Below are 20,246 nucleotides of genomic sequence, written 5' to 3'. Positions count from 1 at the left end.
ACCAATATACATCTGAAGGATCTCATGACTAAGGTTTTATTGGACAGAATAAATGACCTAACAATAGCTAGCCCCCTCAAGATCCTGGAAACCTTGCTTCCAAAATTTCTTCCAGGCTTACACTATCCCTAACCCCCTCTCAGCTTGAAGGTATATAATTGCCACCCCTCACAATCCCAGTGCAGCTCTTTCTGCCCACAGGTCTTGTCCCTGTGCTTTAACAAAACCATCTTTTTGCACCAAAGACATCTCAAGAATTTTCTTGGCCAGCAGCTTCCAATCCTAACATCTTTCCTATATCACTTTCCATCTCCTTTTGAGAGGGCAGAAAAACCCGGATGCTAAAACAATAGCCCCCAAAAGCAAAATATAGGCTACTATCACTTGTGAAAACAGAGAAAACCTAAGTAAAATGTTGGTAATTTTAATCCAACACACATCATTTAATATTTGTGACCAAACAGAGTTTATTCTGGGAATCTAAAGATAGTAGGAGGAAATCTATTAATTAAATGCACTATTACAACAGAATAAAAGGCGAAAACTCTATATAATTCCATGGTCCTCTCAAAATATGCCACAAAAAAATATTCAATAACTATGACTAATTTTTTAAAATAAAATTTAAAAGTTAAAAAAAAAAGCCATGGATATCCTAGAAAAGAAAGAAATGTCCTAAATTTAATAAAGGCTATTTATCAGAAATAGTAAACATCTTATTTGATGACAAAATATTAGAAGCTTCCCCACTGAAATCAGAATAAGGAAAGGGTGATATCATATACAAGGGTACTATAATGCATAAAGTATAAAATGTCTACACAACAAAGGATATCATCAAGTTAAAGGGAAAGTGCTAGACTGGGAACAATATATAATATATGCAAAACAACAAATGGTTTATATCCAAAACTACATCTGTTCATAGCAAAAAATGCATACATACATAAAGATTTCCTAAAAACTCAAGAAATAGATAATCAAATAGCATCTTTTTTTTGCAGGGCTATTTGGCAGTAATTATCAAAATTTCAAATATTTATTACCTTTGATTCCATTTCCATGAATAAGTTTAAAGAAATATCATCAAAAATACTCAACGATACATGTACAAAGATGGTTACTGGAGCATTGTTTATATGAGTGAAAAATTGGAAACTTAAATGTACACGGTAGTTTAGAGGTTAAATAAATAATGGTATTCATACTATGAAATACTCTCAGCCCTAAAAAACAATGATACAGGGCAGCCCGGGTGGCTCAGCGGTTTCGCGCCGCCTTCAGCCCAGGGCGTGATCCTGGAGACCCAGGATTGAGTCCCATGTCGGGCTCCCAGTGTGGAGCAAGCTTCTCCGTCTGCCTGTGTCTCTGCCTCTCTCTCTCTGTCTCTCATGAATAAACTAATAAAGAATCTTAAAGAAAAAGAAAAACAATGATATAAATCTTTATGGAATGATATGCCAGGATCTATGGGAAATATTGTTAGGTGAAAAAAATAAAAGAAAAATAAATTTCACATGTATGAATATAATGATACCATATTTATAAAAAATGGTAATGATATAAAGATACAGTGATACTATAAAGATAAAATGATATTGCAAGAATGTAAACCAAATGGATAACTTCTAAGACGGGAGTAAGAATTGGCAGCATAGGATAGCAATCAGAGACTATAGTGAGGAAAGGAACTGTGGGATTTTCAAGCTTTAATGAATGTATTTCTAAAGAATCCAAATCTTCCATATTAAGAATGCATTCATGTAGCATCATTATTCACAGAGCCAAAAGATGGAAACAACCCAAATGCCCATCAACCAGTAACAGGTAAACAAAACGCGATATATCACACTAGGGAACATTATTCAAGCATAAAAAGGATTAACATACTGATAACATATTACAACATAAATGAACCTTAATAACATTACATTAAGTAAAGAAGCCAGTCACAAAAACCACATATTATATGATACCTTTTATTTGAAATGTCCAGAATAAGCAAATCTATAGAGACAGAAAGTACATTAGTGGTTGCTTAGGGCAGGGTAGGAGAGGGTGGGATGGGGGGCCTGGTGGTAGTTTAGGGGATACAGAGTTCTTTGGGGGATGATGAAAATGTTCTAGCTTCAATTATAGCAATGGCTGTACAATCCTGTGAATATACTAAAAACCATTTAACTGTAAACTTTAAACAAGTGAACTGTATGGTATGTGAATTGTGTATCAATAAAGCTGTTATAAAAAAATAATAACAATCCAACTATTTAAAAGTTCATTCCAAAGAGAAGACATACACCACTCCTAAGAATGCAAAGAAAGCTAAAAGAGTGGAATTTGAAGAAGTCTTACAGTACAGGGTGCATGCAAGATTGAAATGCAGAAAAATAAAATTAGAGTTTCTATTTCTATTTGACATTTATATAAAAAGAATAAAAAAGAAATTAAGTTTACTGAAATGTTTAATGTGATGGACTAGAACCTTTACTCGGATGATCACGTGAAGTTGAAGAGGCATTCTAAAGAACTAGTAGGAATTCCAAAGAAGGTAGTCTGACCATGGGGCCCTTGTGCATTTTTTTCCCCTTCAGCATATTTCAACATATGACCAGTTAGGTGGGCTTAGAGATACACTATCTAGATTTAACTGAACTCATCCCTGTTAAAATGAATAAGTGGCTGAAACATTGCTTGAAACTTATCACTGTATTTCATGCAGAAGTGAAAAACAAGAAAGTGGCACAACACAATTATCTGACCACTATTCTGATCTCTTCTGCAGCTAGCACAGAATAAATATTAACAATAAATATCTGTTGCGTGAATGAATACTGTGAAAGTCATAAAGGCAAGAAACAGCTTTAAGGAAACCTAGTAAACAACTCTTCACTTTTCGTACATATTACCACCATTTCCCTTCCCCCACAGGTAATTATAGAAATAGTATTATGATTAAATCCTAACGAATGGGAACACAGAAGAAATTAATACACAGATATGTTGTATGTGAAAAATAAAACTAAACTACAAGGGTCCAGATTATTTTCATATAGGGAATTCCTCATGAATTTTATTTGAAGCATATCTTTCAGAATGTGTCCTAATTTATTCAAGTGTGTAAGTCCAATTAGTACCTCCCAAGGACCTCCAGGGAATATCCAAAGACATACACAAGTAGTCTAAAGCCCTGCTGGTCTCCATGCCAAAAATTGTTTCTTCTGGGTAACTAAACATTGTTTGCTTTCTTAGAGGTGAAAAAGTATTTGCAAGTTTTAGTAAGTTATAATATCATCAACTGTCACGTGACCATGAAAAACCAGGAAGTAGGGAGAGTTTGAGGGCTTAACCCTAGAGGAAAAAAAATTAACAGGGAAAAAAGTAAAAATCACAAACAGCAAAGGGGGAGACAAGTCGACCTTAGAAAAGCTGCGAGGCTAAAAAGTAGCAGGCTAGAGACTTCATTCTAGGAGGTTTCCCTCCTAGGCCAGAACCAGGTAGGTCTACAAAGTATCCGCAAGATGCCCTCAAGCGAAAAGCTCCTCCACCAGGTATCCCTAAGCTACAGTACCTCGGTGGCTAGGCACTGGCAGCCCATGAATTCCCTAAGTGACAGTGCACAGATTTTGTGATTCGCTTAAAAGGATGTAGAGACCAAGGGGGTTTTGTGTGGGTTTGGTGTTTGTTTTCGATGACTATTTTAGAAAGGGGACTTTAAAAACCAGTCCCAACTGGCAGGCAAGACAGAGACAGAAGAGGTTCAAAGTCAACTTGGGCACTTCTGCTAAGGCCCGGCAGAAAGGGAGTACCACCACCCTCCGCAAGGATCTCTCTGCACGAACCAAGAAAAACAGCCAACCCCTGAGGGATCGGGGTGTAAAGGGTTCGCGGCGCGGCCTTCCTTGCAAGCCCGGGCGCGCCGCCTTCGAGGCTCCCCGGCCTTGGCCTTCGGTGCACGCCGGGGAGCAAAGCCCGCGCGGGCGAGGGAGGAGCCAGGGGCGCCGGAGCTCTCCGCCTGGCCTACCCCGCCGGCCCCCCAGCGCAGCGTCTCCTCTCCCCCACCTGGGATGTTCTGCCACTTGGACTCGACGCGTGGCAGGGCCCTCCGCAGCCATATCGCGCTAGATCCTCCTTCCCTCCGCAGGGACCACGGCGAGGCAGCGCTCCCAGGTAATCACGAGACGTCTGCGGCGGGAGCCTCGGCTTCCGGGCGGCCTCGGCCCTCGCCCTGGCCCTCGCCCTCGCCCTCGCCCCGCGGAAATCCTGGCGCTCGGCCGAGGGCGCCGCTTCCCGCCGGCCCCGCCCACGGCTCCTCCTCCCCGGGCCGCTCGGAGCGCGGAGCGCGGAGCTCGGAGCTCGGGGATCCCGGGCCGGACCCGCCGGGCCCCTGCGCCAGCGCCCGCCGACGCGCTCAGAGTTCATTTTCTTGCCCTGGGGCAGTAGGTCTGAGGACACGATTATAACCTGGCGCCTCAGGTGGCTGTTTCCTTTCCTTTTTTTAAAGTTAGGGTGCCTTTTTTTTTTCTTTCGTGACCAGCAGCTACACCCCCAAATTACGCGGAATTGTTTAGTTACGTCTTTTGCGTGGATTATTTAATAATCAGGCAGTATAAAATTGACGCAGCATTTGATCTAAATGTATTTGCTTACTTCCAGAATGGAGGCATTGGTGGGCCTTCCTAGAACACAATGAATAGTGAAAAGAAGAAAATACATGTCTTTCAAACAGCCAAGAACTCTTTGCATCCAGTTCAACCCTTTCATTTTACAGCTACCTAGAGAAATCCTAGATACCCTACTCAAAAGGCACAGCATTTCCATCCTATCCTTTCCTTCACCGTTCTCATAAGTTCTGCATATTTCTTTCCTTTCCTATGGTGGCCTCACCACCTCCACCATCACTACCGCTGCAAAGTAAGCAAGTGGAGGGTAGGAACTGTGTATTCAGGCAGCACCTGGCAGATAGGTTCTTAACAGGTAAGAAGAACTGAATGAACAAATGAAAGGTGAAGTGACTTCCAAAGGTCACACTGTTGATTGCTAGTGAAACTTGAGTTGTCAACTGAGCACCGTCAGTGCTGCTTTAGTTCACAGAGGAATCATGGGAGGGTTAATGCAGAACATAAAGAACTTCTAGATTTCAGTAAAGGAAACGAACAAAGACAAATTTGTAATGACAATAGAATTTTGTCTGCTCCCTGCTTTGCCTCCACACCCGTATATCGTTCTGAAAAGTAGGTAGTTCATTTCATAGACCTAGGGATGTATGGTCACCATTTAGGGTGGGAATAAGAACAAATGGACATTAGAGATACCAAAATGGCAAACAACAATAATATTGCTAAAAGTGTGCAACATTGCATTTTTACAAAATCAATGTCAGTGTAAGAAATGAAAACTCCGGGGACGCCTGGGTGACTCAGTGATTGACTGCCTGCCTTTGGCCCAGGGCATGATCCTGGGGTCCCAGAACCGAGTCCCATATCGGGCTCCCTGCATGGAGCCTGCTTCTCCCTCTGCCTGTGTCTCTGCCTCTACCTACCTCTCTCTGTCTCTCATGAATAAATAAATAAATAAATCTTTCAAAAAGAAAAAAAAAGAAATTAAAACTCCCAGCATGCCCAATCATCTTTTTTTTTTTTTTTTTTTTTTTGGCACATTCCTCCTATGGCAGTTTTAGAGATAAAAGATGTAACTGCAGTATAGAGCATTCTGAAGGATCAATATGAGAAGTTGGTTGAGTTAAAGATGATACACTTATTAAGCACTTTGTAAGCACTATGTGTTTACATACATCATTTTATTTAATCAGAAAAGATTGAGGCAGCTTAAAAGGAACACTAACTAGGAAAGGTCATTAGTCTATACGGTGGGAATGTAATGAGATCATGCCAACTGTATTTATCAGAACTCCTCTCAGGAAGGAGTGGGTATTAAATGTAGGGGGAAATAACATTTTCACTAGCCACTTAAGTTGTTTGGTAAGATCAAGGAATATGCTCCAACAATACATAGTCATCAATTTGCCTTTGAAAGAGAAAATTCCTTCCCTGAGTGAAGTATATAATTTAGGTATAGCCAAAGTTGAGGTATTTATCACCATCCCCTCCACTTTTGCTACACAGTTAGGGCAGTAGCTGTGTTTCTCTATAACCACAGCTGCTGTTGGAAGTCCATCTTAAGTTTCATTAAATCCAGTTGAAAAAAAAAAATCCAGTTGATATATTTTTAAGTAAGCTCTATACCTAATGTGTGGTTTGAACCCTCAACCCTGAGATTAAGAATCTCATGCTCTACCCACTGAGCCAGCCAGGCACCTCAGTCTTGTCATTAAATTTTTATTTATTCCCCCTGAGTATACCATGAGTTTCCTGTCCAGATCTTAACTAATACAAAAGGAATCCTCCTCTTTTGCCTTCTAACCTATGGTAGTCAGCCTCTCTAAATAAATGTAGTAAAAAAAAAAAAATTAAGATGATCAATCTGAAGCGATGTCAAATCAGGAGCCTATTTGGAGTAACCATATGTCTCAACCCAGAGAAGTGAGGGATCATGAATGCTAGAGTTTAAACACATCACATTTTTATTGAGCATTTTCTATAGGCAAAGCACATGCTTAGTTTCAAGGGATTCAGAAGTAAATAAGATAGCTGTGTCCTCAGGAACTTTCAGCTTAATAAAGAATATAAAATAATCATAATACAGAGTAGCAAAGCTATCAAAAACATACTTTTAAAGGGTCAGATTATGTTAGGAATTAAATGTCCATTATTTTTGACAAAGGTGCCAAGACAATTCAACACAGAAGGGATCTTTTCAACAGATAAAGTTAGAACAATTTGATATCCACACGCAGAAAAAAAATAAACCTCTATATTTATCTCATACAATATACAAAAATTCAACTTGAAATTAAACTCTTAAATGTAAGAGTTAAACCATAGAAAAACTTCTGGATTAAAATATTAAAACCATTCCTTTGCTAAGTATTTATTTTGCTAAGTATTTATTTATTTATTCATTCTATTACTACATAACAATTACCACAAACATAGCAATATAAAACAATGCATATTGACTACCTCACACTTTCTGTGGTTCAGGAGTCAGGGTATGGCTTAGCTGAGTCTCTATTTTAGGGTCTCACAAAGTCTTATCTGAAGTTCAACTGGGGAAGGATTCATTCCTAAGATCACCTGCTAGCAGTATTCAGTTCCTTATGGATTGTCAGAGTGAAGGCCACAGTTTCTTGCTGGCTAATGGCCAGATGTGACCCTCAGCTCATTGCCACATATCCTTCATAACATGGCCACTTGCTTTCCTGAAGCAGCAAGGGAGATAGATTCACTCCCAGTAAAATGAGTTTACAATCTTATGCAATATAATTATGTTCACATAATCACATTTATCACCTTTACTGTGTCTTTCCTATTGGCTAAAAGCAAGTCACATTTATTTGTCAATTACACCCCACTAAAACTGAACAGAACAAACAAAAAAGAAACAAGTCAGGGATCCCACCCACATTCAAGGGGGTAAGGATTATCCAAGAGCATAGTTAATAAGGAGACCACCTCTGTCCACCACATTACTCAAGAGAAATTAAACATACGTCCACACAAAAACTTGTACAGATACGTTCCTAACTGCTCTATTTGTAGTAGCCAAATACTGAAAAAACTCAAATATCCATCTAAACATACGTCCACACAAAAACTTGTACAGATACGTTCCTAACTGCTCTATTTGTAGTAGCCAAATACTGAAAAAACTCAAATATCCATCAACAAGTGAATACATATCTTATGAGATATCCATACAATAGAACATTCAGCAATAAAAAGAAACCATCAGTTGAACTAAAATTGAAGCAACATGGATGAATCTCAAAGTAATTATATTGACCAAAAGAAGTCAGGCAAAAGAGAATTCATTTATATAAACTTCCAGAAAACAAAAAATAATCTATATGACAAAAAGTAGATTGGTGGTTGCCTAGGAAAAGTGAAGGGGTTTGAAAAAGAAGGATCACCAAGAGGTAATGAGGAAGCTTCTGCAGTGATAAATATGCTCATTACCTTGGTTGTGGTAATGGTTTTACAAGTGTATACATATGTCAGAATTCATCAAATTGTACACTTTAAGCGTACGTCAATAAAGCTGATAAATTATACCTCAATAAAGTTTTTTATATATACTTTTAAAACATAGGATCCACTTTCTACAAGGGCACCACATCACATCAATGCTTCCTGTTAAAATAAAAAAATGCATTGTTATTTACCATTGAATAAAATTGATGTCAAGAAAAAGAGAATATCATAATTGCACAAAGTATTCAGGATAGGTTGTGTGAGTAAGGTGACATTTAAATGGATTTTTAAGGACAGAAAAGATTCTGAAGCATAGAGATAGCTATAAGGGCATTCTTTGCACAGAAAAATTAACATGTTTATTTATTCAACAAACATTTATTACCACTTGTATACTCAAGCAGTGTGCTAAACACTGTGAAGACCTTTTAGCCTGTTTTAGCAAATTTCCAGACTGGGTTGATTAGATTTGGAAATTATTAAAAATATTATGCCCAACATTTAGCTGTTTTTCTAGGGCACCTAGTCACTAGTTTACTTGAATAATTCTTTTCCCCTTGTAGGAATAAAGAATTATATTAAAAAGAAAATTGTATCAATAAATTTGGTGAAAATCAACATGCAGTTTTATTCATGTGATTACTATGCACATGATTACTAGATAATTGCTATACTGCCTAAAATGCAAAACTATGTGGTTCCAATTACTCTGAGCAAATAAACCTCTTAACCATCTTGGAATACTATTTTGTCTTTTGAAGAATTACGGATTTCAGGTGAAGTAACCATGTGATTTATTGTCCAAACTTCTGAGAGTAATGGATACTGATAATTATTATTCTGGGACAACAGTACTAAATCAGGGCTGTCCCAGGCAAACCGGGATGTGTAGTCACCCCAGTTATAGGGAGATCTTGAGGTTTATAAGTATATATTCCTGAGCTTTACCCGAGACCTACTGAATCAGAATCTCTGATGTGGGATGTGGGAAGTTTATAATCTAATGCTTGGAAAGCCTTGGACCCTAAGATAGTATCATAAAGTCTCTTCTGGCTCTAAAATCCTTATAGGGGAATTTCTAAAAGACTTTATTTATTTGACACAAAGAGAGAGAGAGAGAAAGCACAAGCAGGGAGAGCTGGGAGAGGGAGAAGCAGGTTCCCCTCTGAGCAGGGAGCCCAATTACGAGCTTGACCTCAGGACCCTGGGGTCATGTCCTAAGCCACCCAGGCGCCCCATCTTATAGGGGAATTTTGAATATGAAGTTGATATTATATATCAGGGTATTATTAATTTCCTGATGCAATAATGATCTGAAAACATAAGATAATGTCCTTGTTTTTAGAAAGTACACATAGCTGCATCTAAGAGTGATGCATCACAATATCTGCATTCTACTTTCAATTGATTCAGGGAATACACACACAAACACAAAGTTGATTGTGGGTATACACACATTCACTGGACTATTTCAACTTTCCTGTATGTCGGAAATTCTCAAAATAAAAAGTTGGCAGGAAAGGACTATTAGGGAAAAACTTTGTTTATAGGTAGGCAGTCTTCAAACATAACTTTGAAGGACTATAACCAAAAAGATGGCAATTCAATTGATTACTAAAAAATCAAACCTGTAATTCCTCCCCTTGGACTTTTTCCTAAGAAAAAAATAAAGTGGCAAGGATTTTCGCTGCAAAATTGTTTGACATCATACTGCTTTTGCAATATTCTAACTGTATAACAATAATGGCATGCTTATGTAAATCATGGTGCATTGGAGGCATTATTCAATGGAGGCATTATTATGCAACCACTAAAGTAATCACTGCCGAGAACATATTGCATACATTGTCCCATGCTGTTACATAAATAGGTGCAAAAATAATCCGAGATTTTATCTGTGCTCTAACTATATAAAATTTGTTGATTCAAGTGGACAGAACGGGAAGTTTATATGGGAAATGCCGTTTAAAACGCAGTTGCCCCGCGTATTTCATTCATTTTGAATTCTGCTAATGATTTTGTGCAACAATGCATATTAAAAAAAAATCGTTACCTGTTATCATTAATTTAGGTTAAGGGCAGTAAAGGTCAGTTTGTAAATCGTTGAAAAACTGAATGAGATTTTAGGCGCCTCAATTAATTGATGCTTAGCTGGTTTGGGACAGCTACAGCACCGTTTCGCCGACTACAAATATAACAAACATTCTGTGTAAACCGTGCTGCTGAAAAGGTCTCCAGACATCACAGCAACACCCACCCCAATGTGTGGGCGAAATGCACATAGATAATCAAGGCAGAAATACTACTACCTGTCAAATAGGACGGGCATGTCAGCCTTTTCTCCGCGAAAGGCTTCTGATTCTACGGTGCCTCTTATTTTCACCAGAATGAGATGGTTCCAGAGTCCCAGGCAAGGGAAGAGACTGTTCCCTTGCCCAGGAGGCTGGAAACTGCTCAGTGTGAGCGCAAGGTTTCCAAGGCCCTTCAGCAGAGATCCTCAGCACTAGACGATTCCCCCGTTGCTAGGCTTCGTTGCCAAGGCACCAACCGTCTCGCAGGAAGACGGGGCAGTGCACTCCCTTTTGGCGTCGTAGCGAATCCTCTCGACGCGCAGCGCGTTTGTTCCGGGCGGGAACACTCAGGCGCTCCGCGAGCGACGGGAAGGCGAGGAGCCGCTGGGAGTGACGCCTCCGAGCCGTGGAGGATTGTGGGAGGAGGTTGTCTCCAATTTCTCCTCCCTCTCCCCCCCTCCCGGCCAAGATGTCTGACATGGAGGATGATTTCATGTGCGATGATGAGGAGGACTACGACCTGGTGAGGCGGTGGGGACGGAACTCTGGGGTTAAGGGTGGTGTCTGGCTTTAGGGGCTGGGGCAGGGGCGACCGCGGCCTCTACCCGTAGAACATGTGCTTCTTCAGTCTCTCCCGGTGCAGTGACAGGACGGGTTTACCTCCTCCCCCTTCCCGCACCGGGCCCGGGCCCTGCTCCTCCAGCATGGGGGAGGGGAGGGTAAAGGAGGCAGCGAGAGGGGTCCCGAGCGTCGCGCTCCGATTCCGAGCGCCTCCTGGTTTCACATGGACACCCCTGGCCTCCGGCGTCCGGTTTTCAGTGCCTTCTCCTCCTCCCCAGGGCGCAGCCGCCTGCGGGATCGGGAAGCGGTCTAGGCCCTGACTGCCCTTTCGGGCCCCGCTTTCCGGGCCCCTCTCCTCCACCCTGGAACTGAGCGAGTGCGAAATCCTGAGAGAAGGGTCTGAGAACTGGGGGGGACGGCCTTCTTCCTCCTAGGCCCGACCGCGAAACGCCGCTTGTGGGTTTCCTGGAAACAGCCTAATAATAAGTCTTGTCCAGGGTCCGTTTTGGTTTAAGGTAAAGGTGCAGCAGAGCATTCAGAGCAAGGATAGCTGTTTCCAAAAAAAAAAAAAAAAAAAAAAAGTAAGACTACTTGTTTTGAGAAAAGCTGGGGAGGAGGTTTTGCTTGTTTGTTTTGGTACACGTAGGGGGAGGGATAAAGGAATTGGCCCAGTGGATTTTTTTTTTTTTTAAGAGATTTCCCAGTATTCAGTGTTAAAAAATATCAACAGTATAAAAATGAACGAATTTATTATGTAGCTGAATGGTGATTTGTAAAGATTTTAAAGGGCTTAACTTAAACAGATTTACAAGATTTTAAAAAAAAAATTTACTACCATTTCAGATTGCTTTTGAGAAACAATAACTGTGTGCCAGCTAAGGATAATTATCCGGGCCAAGAATTAGCATCAACTTTGTTTTTTATTCTGGGGGCGTTTTGTGTATGTTTCCTGTATATTACAGTGATGCTGCATTACCGTCAAGTTATGAAGTGGATCCTTAAGGGTATCGGGCTCGTCTTATATTTCAAGTGCCAAATATTCTTAAACATTAATAGTTTCGTCTGAATTCGTGTAAAACTTCTTGGTGTAGTCATTTACAACTAATCTATTTTAAACGAAGGCACATTTGTGAAAGGTAGCGCGAAAGGCTTGCTCTTACCTGAAAATCATAGTCGAGGTTTCAGTAATTCTTTAAAAGTTGAATGTCGAATTTTAATTTGGCTAATAGTTAACGGTTTCTGCTTTACGTTTTAGTTTGTGCAGATCAAGCCAGTTGTAGGCAGTGCGTGAAGAATGTGTTACTTGTGGGTTTTTATTGATTGCATGTTTATTTATATTACAGGTATTTTTATGACTGTGGAAGGGCTTCTTTTAAATATGTCTGTATTTTTTATTTTTGCTTTTAAACGTTTCTGCTTATCTTTCCTAAGCAATAGTTTATTGAGTACGTGACTTATTAGCGCTGATAAACTTGAAGATCATCATTGCGAATGTAAGGTAGAAATGGCAAGGAGAATTTTGTTTTCGCATAAAGTACTCAATTTCTGTAAGGATTTTAATTAAACATAGTTTACTTTGGCTGGGTTTTTTCAGCCTTTTGGAGCCTTCACTACGTGTATAATATAAAGTTGAATGTATGGTTGTTTTGACTTTTTTCTCTTAACCAAAAAAAGTAAGATTTTACACTATTACATAATTAAATACCTACCCCCCCCCCCCCCATACTCTGTTAAATAGGTTTTTGTTCTTCCCCATCTCTGTCCTATGGAGATACCACTCTGGATTCCCAATCAGATACCAAGTAGTGAAAACTTTTATGCTCTGTTTACTATGAGTTAAAATCCTTTGATGGTGAAATGTATTTAGCAGTTTATTGTTTGTTTTGTTAATTTCCTTAAACCACTGTATGTTTTTAAAAAAATTGGATTAAGGAGGGGGCACCTGGCTGGCTCAAACTGTAGAGCATGGGACTCTTGATCTTATGGTTGTAAGTTCAAGCCCCACATTGGGTATAGAGATTACTTAAAAATGAAATTTAAAAAAAAAATGATTAACAGGGCAGGTTGCCATTTCATGCTTACATGTTGATAAAAGAAGTTGGGAGTTTGGGATCCCTGGGTGGCGCAGCGGTTTGGCGCCTGCCTTTGGCCCAGGGCACGATCCTGGAGACCTGGGATCGAATCCCACGTCGGGCTCCCAGTGCATGGAGCCTGCTTCTCCCTCTGCCTATGTCTCTGCCTCTCTCTCTCTCTCTCTGTGTGACTATCATAAATAAATAAAAATTAAAAAAAAAAAAAAGAAGTTGGGAGTTTTTACATGGTTATTTGCTTGGGACATCGTTTCTTGGGCTTAAAGAGTCAAAAAAAATTGACTTGCTGTTTTAGGGAAATATTTTTTCCTTTCCTTCTTTTTAAGACTTTCTTTGAGAGAGAGAGAGAGTACTAGCAAGAAGGTGCAAGCAGAGGAAGAGGGAGAAGCAGACTCCCCACTGAGAGGGAGCCCACTGTGGTTGAGTGGGGAGGGGATATGATGCTGGGGCAGAGGGCTTGGACTCTGTGCCAGGACCCTGATATTATGACCTGAGCTGAAAGCAGCCACCCAGAGGCCCCAGGTAATTTCTTTTTTATTAAAAAAAAAAAAAAAAAAAAAAGTATTGTTTATTGGAAAATTTGCCATCATTTCCTCTTAGTTAAAATGTTAATTAAAGCCATGGGTATTTCTGACCACAGATATATTCAGCATGTCTTTTATAGGTTGTCTGTTGATAAATTTTAATGCTCTAAATCACTTTTTGTGCTTCTGCAATCTTATGGAAATAGGTAGGTAGTATACCACCAGAAAAAGTAAAAACCTGTTTCTAAAACTATACTGTTTTTATATAGGAAAATAATTAATGGTTTGTGCCCAAGATCTAGAAGAAAACAGAACTAGCTTACTTTAAAAAAGAATCAGGGATCCCTGGGTGGCGCAGCGGTTTGGCGCCTGCCTTTGGCCCAGGGCGCGATCCTGGAGACCCGGGATCGAATCCCACATCAGGCTCCCGGTGCATGGAGCCTGCTTCTCCCTCTGCCTGTGTCTCTGCCTCTCTCTCTCTCTCTCTCTCTCTCTCTCTGTGACTATCATAAAAAAAATAAAAAAAAATAAAAAAGAATCAGACATGGGCAGCCTCGGTGGCGCAGTTTAGCGCCGCCTGCAGCCAGGGGTGTGATCCTGGAGACCGGGGATCGAGTCCCACGTCGGGCTCCCTGCATGGAGCCGGCTTCTCCCTCTGCCTGTGTCTCTGCCTCTCTCTGTCTGTGTGTCTCTCATGAATAAAGAAATAAAAATCTTTTAAAAAAAGAAAAAGAAAAGAAAAGAAACAAACATGAAAAAAATTTAATTTGCTTGAGCTCTTATTTCTGAGACCTATTTTATTTCTTTATTAGAGGCAAGAGCGGGCTTTTTTTTTTTTTTTTTAAGTGGACTCCAGGCCTAGCATGGAGCCGCACATGGGGCTTGAACTCACAACTTGAGCCAAAAATGAAGAGTCGGCTGCCCAGGTGCCCCCAGAAGCAGGCATTTTGTAAGCATGGGAATTTATGTAGCAGTGAATGGAGAAGTAGGAGATGGTACTGGTAAATGTCTTGATTATTTGCTGGTCTGATGATCTAAGTAATAACGATACTGCCATTCATTAAATTAATAAGGCTATTGATACGTTAACTGTATTGTAATTCCACAGTCCGGCCACTAGCTTAAAGTTGCTTAGTACTTCTAATAGTCTTTTTAGAAAGGACTTAAGACAGACTGATTTCATATCAAAAATTACTCTTTAGGGCAGCCCCGGTGGCGCAGCGGTTTAGCGCCGCCTACAGCCTGTGGTGTGATCCTGGAGATCCGAGATCGAGTCCCATGTCAGGTTCCCTGCATGGAGCCTGCTTCTCCCTCTGCCTGTGTCCCAGCCATTCTCATTCTCATTCTCATTCTCTTTCTCTTTCTCTTTCTCTCTCTCTCTCTCTCTCTCTCTCTCTCTCTCTCTCAATAAATAAATAAATAAATAAATAAATAAATAAATAAATAAAATCTAAAAAAATTACTCTTTAGTTAATCCTGTGATAGGTAGGGAATTGTATATTTGAATTTAAGTGTTTTTCAAGGAAAAAAAATTGTCAAAAAGGTAGAATAATTCCACTGGGTTAAATATATTGCCAAGGGATGCCTGGGTGGCACAGTGGTTGAGTGCCTTTGGCTCAGATCAAGATCCTGGGGTCGAATCCCCCATAGGGCTCCCTGCAGGAAGCCTTTTTCTCCCTCTGCCTATGTCTGCTGCCCTCTTTCTGTGTCTCTCATGAATGAATAAATAAATATAATATTTTTTAAAAATAAAATAGAATAAAATAAAAAGATAAATATTACCAAACTGTGAGCTTCATATTCTCCTAGTCAAGCTCATAGTTGTTACTAGTGAATGAGTGTTTACTAGTATTGGGGTTTGGGTGGGTTTTTGTTTTGTTTGTTTGTTTTTGGCCTTAATGTATTGCATTTTTAGTGCTCTAAATGCTTCTTTTGGGGTTTGGGTGGGTTTTTGTTTTGTTTGTTTTTGGCCTTAATATATTGCATTTTTAGTGCTCTAAATGCTTCTCTTTCATCTACTTTTTTGAGGTGGGGGAGAGGTGAGTTGTAGCTGTAGTTTATCTTACAGAATCTCTTATTTGTCACCATTTTAACAAGATCAGCAAATGATGGCTTGAACTTTACTTTCTTGTGTTATAAAGAACCTTAAGACATAGTGTAACAAATTAAAAAATAATAGTTAAATTTTTAAAAGGTGCTTTTGAATTACTACAGATAGAATATATATTCTTTGAAAAAGAAGTGGTGATATAGAACAAGTGCAAAAGAATAGCCTTAGGAATTTGTTTATTTAGTAGAAGGGCTGTCACTTGTCATTCATTGTGCATATAAGGAGCTTGGAAGTTCTGGGACTCTCTGGGACTGTTGTCCCAGGAACTTACAATTTCACAAACTGTGGGGGACCTTTAAGTATAGATTTTCAAAGTATATTGTTGATGGTCTGGGCCAGTGTTTTTTATGCTGCACACACATTTGGAATTCTACATATACTCTTCATGAAGAAGAAATTTGATTGTACAGCTGAGGTTTCTAAAAGAAACTTAGTATGTTTAATCATAAATAATTGGAAACAACTCCAAACTATCCATAGTAGGAGAATACTAGTACTATTAATACTAATAATAAATAAATTATGGGGTATCCATGTGATGGAATATTATTTTGGCATTTCAGACCATGCTCTAAACAATACTTAGTGATATGAAAAACTTTGGTAAATTGTATTGGCCGGGATCCCTGGGTGGCGCAGCGGTTTGGCGCCTGCCTTTGGCCCAGGGCACGATCCTGGAGACCCGGGATCGAATCCCATGTTGGGCTCCCGGTGCATGGAGCCTGCTTCTCCCTCTGCCTGTCTCTCTCTCTCTCTCTCTCTCTCTAACTATCATAAATAAAAAAAAAAAAGAGTAAATTGTATTGGCCAAGACTCTTGGGCATAAGAGGAATATTTTCAAACTAGCTTAAAGTCAAAAGAGCATGTATTAGTACACATCACCAGGAAGTAGAAGTGTGGCTGGATTCATGGTTCAGATGATGGTGGTGGGTCTTTTACTGTCTCTCTCATCCTGGCCTGCTTTCCTTGCTGTATTGGCATAATTGCCTTCACATTATACCACAAGATGTAATGCAACATCTTTCTAGTATTATAACCCCAAAGGCAAAAGGATGTTCCTTGCTAGGGCTAACAGCAAAGCCCTAGAAAGGACTTTTATTGACTCAGAGATCCGTGTAGCCTTCTGTGAACAACTGCAGAGAGGGAGATAGATTGCTTGCCCTCCTCTGTGGGTAGGGCATTGTAATCCCTCTCACCTGGGAGAGGAAGGGGTGATCACCAATGCTGTGCAGTGCACTATAAATATTGGATGGGAATAAAATTAGGTTGAGTGGGAAAATACAGAAAAAAATGGAAGATCTGAAAAGTGTCAGGAAAACTAAAATTTGTGTATTTCTTGCAAACTTTTCACAGTGAATCTGTATTTTATTGCTGAGGTGAAAGGGGGCAGATTCTAGGGTACAAATGATGAACAAAAATCTTACTTTGATCATAAGAGCCCAAACAATGATTTTGTCATAGCTCACAGTTTTTTAGAGTTCTTAACAAATTATCTTCAAAGAACCTGAAGCATGTAGCTTTTTAAAATAGGTAATACATGCACATAGTTCAAAATATAAAATTTTTCCTTTCCATTCTTATTCCCCATTTGTCCAGTTCCCATTCCTCCCATACATAATCAAATACATGTTTTTATCTCCTCTTTGTTTTTAAACCAGGATATAGCCTATTATACATACTGTTCTACACTTTTTTTTTAATGTGCCTTAAGGATTATTCCATGTAAGTATGCAAAAAGCGCACATTTCTTTTTACAGCTCTATTGATTGTATGGATGTGCTATACTTTATATAACCAGTTCTCCCTTGATAAGCATTTGGCCTCTTTTCTTTTGCTGTTATAAACAATGTGTAGTTTTGTTTTGTTTTTAAACTTCAGTGATAGAGTTTGTCTTTTGTAGATGTCAAAACCTATTTTGAGTCAGGTTTGATAAATAAGTTGGGCCATCAAGCCGATGATACTCTTTTAGGTTAAAAACATCTAGTGAAGTTTTTCTTCAGAGTTTCAGAAACATTACCTAATAATCCATATCAGTATAATGATTGGAATAATTTTACTACCTCTTGAAATTACTACTTCAAAGATAGACATTGGTTTTGGATATAAGGTTTTTTTTTTTAAGATTGATTGATTGATGAGAGACATAGGTAGAGACACAGGCAAAGAGAGAAAGCAAGCTCCCCTCCGGGGAGCCTGATGTGGGACTCTATCCCAGTACCCCAGGATCACAACCTGAGCCAAAGGCAAATGCTCAACCACTGAGCCACCCAGGTGCCCCTGGAATATAAGTTTTGATGCATTTCCAAAAAGTTCTGTTGCATTACCTCGTAGGTATACTCTGTATAATAAGATTAGATAGGTTCAAACAAGAATAACTAAAATGATAGGTAACAGGAAAAAGCTCTTACATGCTAAGGATAAGGTAAATTTAGGGCTTTTTTCCCTAACTGAAATCTGTAAACTGTGACTATCCAGCACCATGAATTTGTGCTTATGTATTATATCTCAAAATGAACATATGGACTTCAGGGGGAATTAGAAAGTTCCTAGGATTCACCCGCCACATTTGATAAGAGAGAAACTAAGCATCATGTCTGAGTGACTTACTTAAATTTACAGGACAAATTAGTGGAAGAATAAAAAATATAGCCCAAGTCTCATGACATTTATGATTTCCCTCTTTGGAAAATTTAATTTGAAGGCTGAAAGTTTAAGACAAATAAAAGAACGTTCTGATTTACACCATAGATGAATTAGGACCATTAACTTAAGTGAAATTTTAAAAACTCAGGACAACTTTATGAATGGCTGAACCACAAACAACCACCTAGGACTTGTATTATATCTAGTCCTTGAGGATAATGAGACCTTGCCCTTTTGCCTCTGTCCTAGACATCTAGTACAGCTGTCCAGATATGGTCAGAGCTTGGGAAGCATTGTTAATGATGGGTCTTGTGTTCCTAGAGCACATTTCAAAAACCTATGTTAACAAGGGACACAGGAATGAGTAGAAACAATGAAACTGATCCTGATTAGCAGTAGGTGGATTCCAACATAGAGTCACAATTGCCCCTGGCTGTTTGTTGTATTCTTGTGTGTTATTTTGAAACATTCATCCACTTTTCATTTCAATTAAGCAAACATTTGTTCAGCATTTTGTGTTATACCAGACTCTGGGGATGCCAAAATAAGGAAGAGAAAGTTCCTGCTTTCTGAGAAACTCAGTAGTGAGATGAGGGGAGGTGGAAACAAACAAAATACTGAACAAGGCTCCATGTTACAGATGCCTGTCATGTAGAAGCATGACTAAGGAGAAAATTTCTTTTGCTAAGTAGAACTGGAGGAAAGAACCACAAGGTAAGCCTTGATGAATACATTTTCCAGGAGTGTTAGGACATCATAGGAGAAAAGTGGGACATGTGTTAAGAGGGTTGTTAGTTTAGAATTCCTAGCAGAGTTTATGCCAAAGCAGAGATTTTGAATTGTGTGGCACATTTGGGGGAAGGAAGAGTAGGTTTGGGTGGTGTGCATGGATCACAGATTGCTTTGGGGAGATGTTAAGGCGTGAGTTATTAAATAAGTACTTCAGTGGGTTTTAATTTTTTAATCTCTTTAACAGTGTTTAACTGCTTTTCATATATTGCTTAATTTTGTTTAAAGCAGTCTTAATATATTGATTGAAATAGCAGTTTCTCTTTTTAAAAGCATTTTCTTTAAACTTTTACAAATTTTAGTTATACCCTTCTCATCTGATGTTATTCAGATAACAATATTTAATATTAAAAAAAACAATATTTAATATTTTTGTATAGTCTCTGTTCTAACACTGTGTGTAACCAAGTTATTAGAGATAACATTTTTTTTTTAAGATTTATTTATTTAAGAGAAAGAGAAAGCTCACAAGTGCAGGGAGGGACAGAGGGAAAGAGGAGAAAAATCTCAAGCAGACTCCACGTTGAGTGAGGAGCCAATTTGGGGCTTGTGACCAGAGCCAAAAACATAAGCCAGTCACTCAACCAGCTGAGCTACCCAGGTACCTCAGTCATTAGAGATAACTTTATTTCCCTTTATCCTATGCCCATGTGGTGGGTCCTTTTTATTTTACATCTATAACATCACCTGACATCTTCTATACTTATTCAATTGCCTTCTATACTTACTCTGTCCTTCCTTTTCTCTCTGTCCCACTACTTGGAATCAAACTTCCATGGGCTACTTCATTACTACCAGAGTACTGTTCTTAAAACACAATCTGATTGTTTCCCTGTAAAATGTGTTCAGCGGCTTCACTTAATCTAAACTCCTTGTTAGACTTCTATTGTCTTGTTCCTCAGTCTGATACTAGTTTATCTCAAATCAGTTCTTTATACACAGCCCGATCTATTTATTCATGCTTCTTTCAAATATGCAGTACCATTTCAAGCTTCCTTGCCTTTGCACATGTTAACTCTTTTGTTTCAGGTGCCTTTCCTTATCGCCAGGCAACTCCCATTCATACTTTTAGACTTGCTTCAGGTAACTTTTCCTTCTCGAACTCACTCCTTTCTTTGAGCTGCCAGTATACCTACTATGTGTCTTTA

At 39.2% G+C, this 20,246-nt stretch overlaps 2 protein-coding genes across 6 annotated transcripts in view; one reads left to right on the top strand and one right to left on the bottom strand.

Annotated features, from left to right (window-relative positions):
* GALK2 (galactokinase 2) overlaps positions 1 to 10,628 on the bottom strand; it is a 129,417-nt gene extending 118,789 nt beyond the window's left edge. For 2 of the 4 annotated variants that reach the window (XM_038580384.1, XM_038580383.1), the window contains exon 1: positions 4,060 to 4,282. In XM_038580384.1, coding sequence (XP_038436312.1) covers positions 4,060 to 4,112 — 53 coding nt within the window. In that variant the 5' untranslated portion in view covers positions 4,113 to 4,282. Of the gene's footprint in view, positions 1 to 4,059; positions 4,283 to 10,399 lie in introns of those variants that run through there. The other 2 variants (XM_038580382.1, XM_038580381.1) reach the window with 2 other exon arrangements.
* Positions 10,629 to 10,746: 118 nt separating this feature from the next.
* Positions 10,747 to 20,246, top strand: part of COPS2 (COP9 signalosome subunit 2) — a 33,115-nt gene continuing 23,615 nt past the window's right edge. For both annotated transcript variants that reach the window (XM_038580386.1, XM_038580385.1), the window contains exon 1: positions 10,747 to 10,904. In XM_038580386.1, coding sequence (XP_038436314.1) covers positions 10,851 to 10,904 — 54 coding nt within the window. In that variant the 5' untranslated portion in view covers positions 10,747 to 10,850. The remainder of the gene's footprint in view (positions 10,905 to 20,246) is intronic.

This window comes from Canis lupus, chromosome 30 (assembly GCF_011100685.1).
Source record: "Canis lupus familiaris isolate Mischka breed German Shepherd chromosome 30, alternate assembly UU_Cfam_GSD_1.0, whole genome shotgun sequence".
Lineage (NCBI taxonomy): Eukaryota > Metazoa > Chordata > Mammalia > Carnivora > Canidae > Canis > Canis lupus.
Note: the sequence above shows the minus strand (reverse complement) of the source record. Positions and strands in the feature narration are given on the sequence as shown.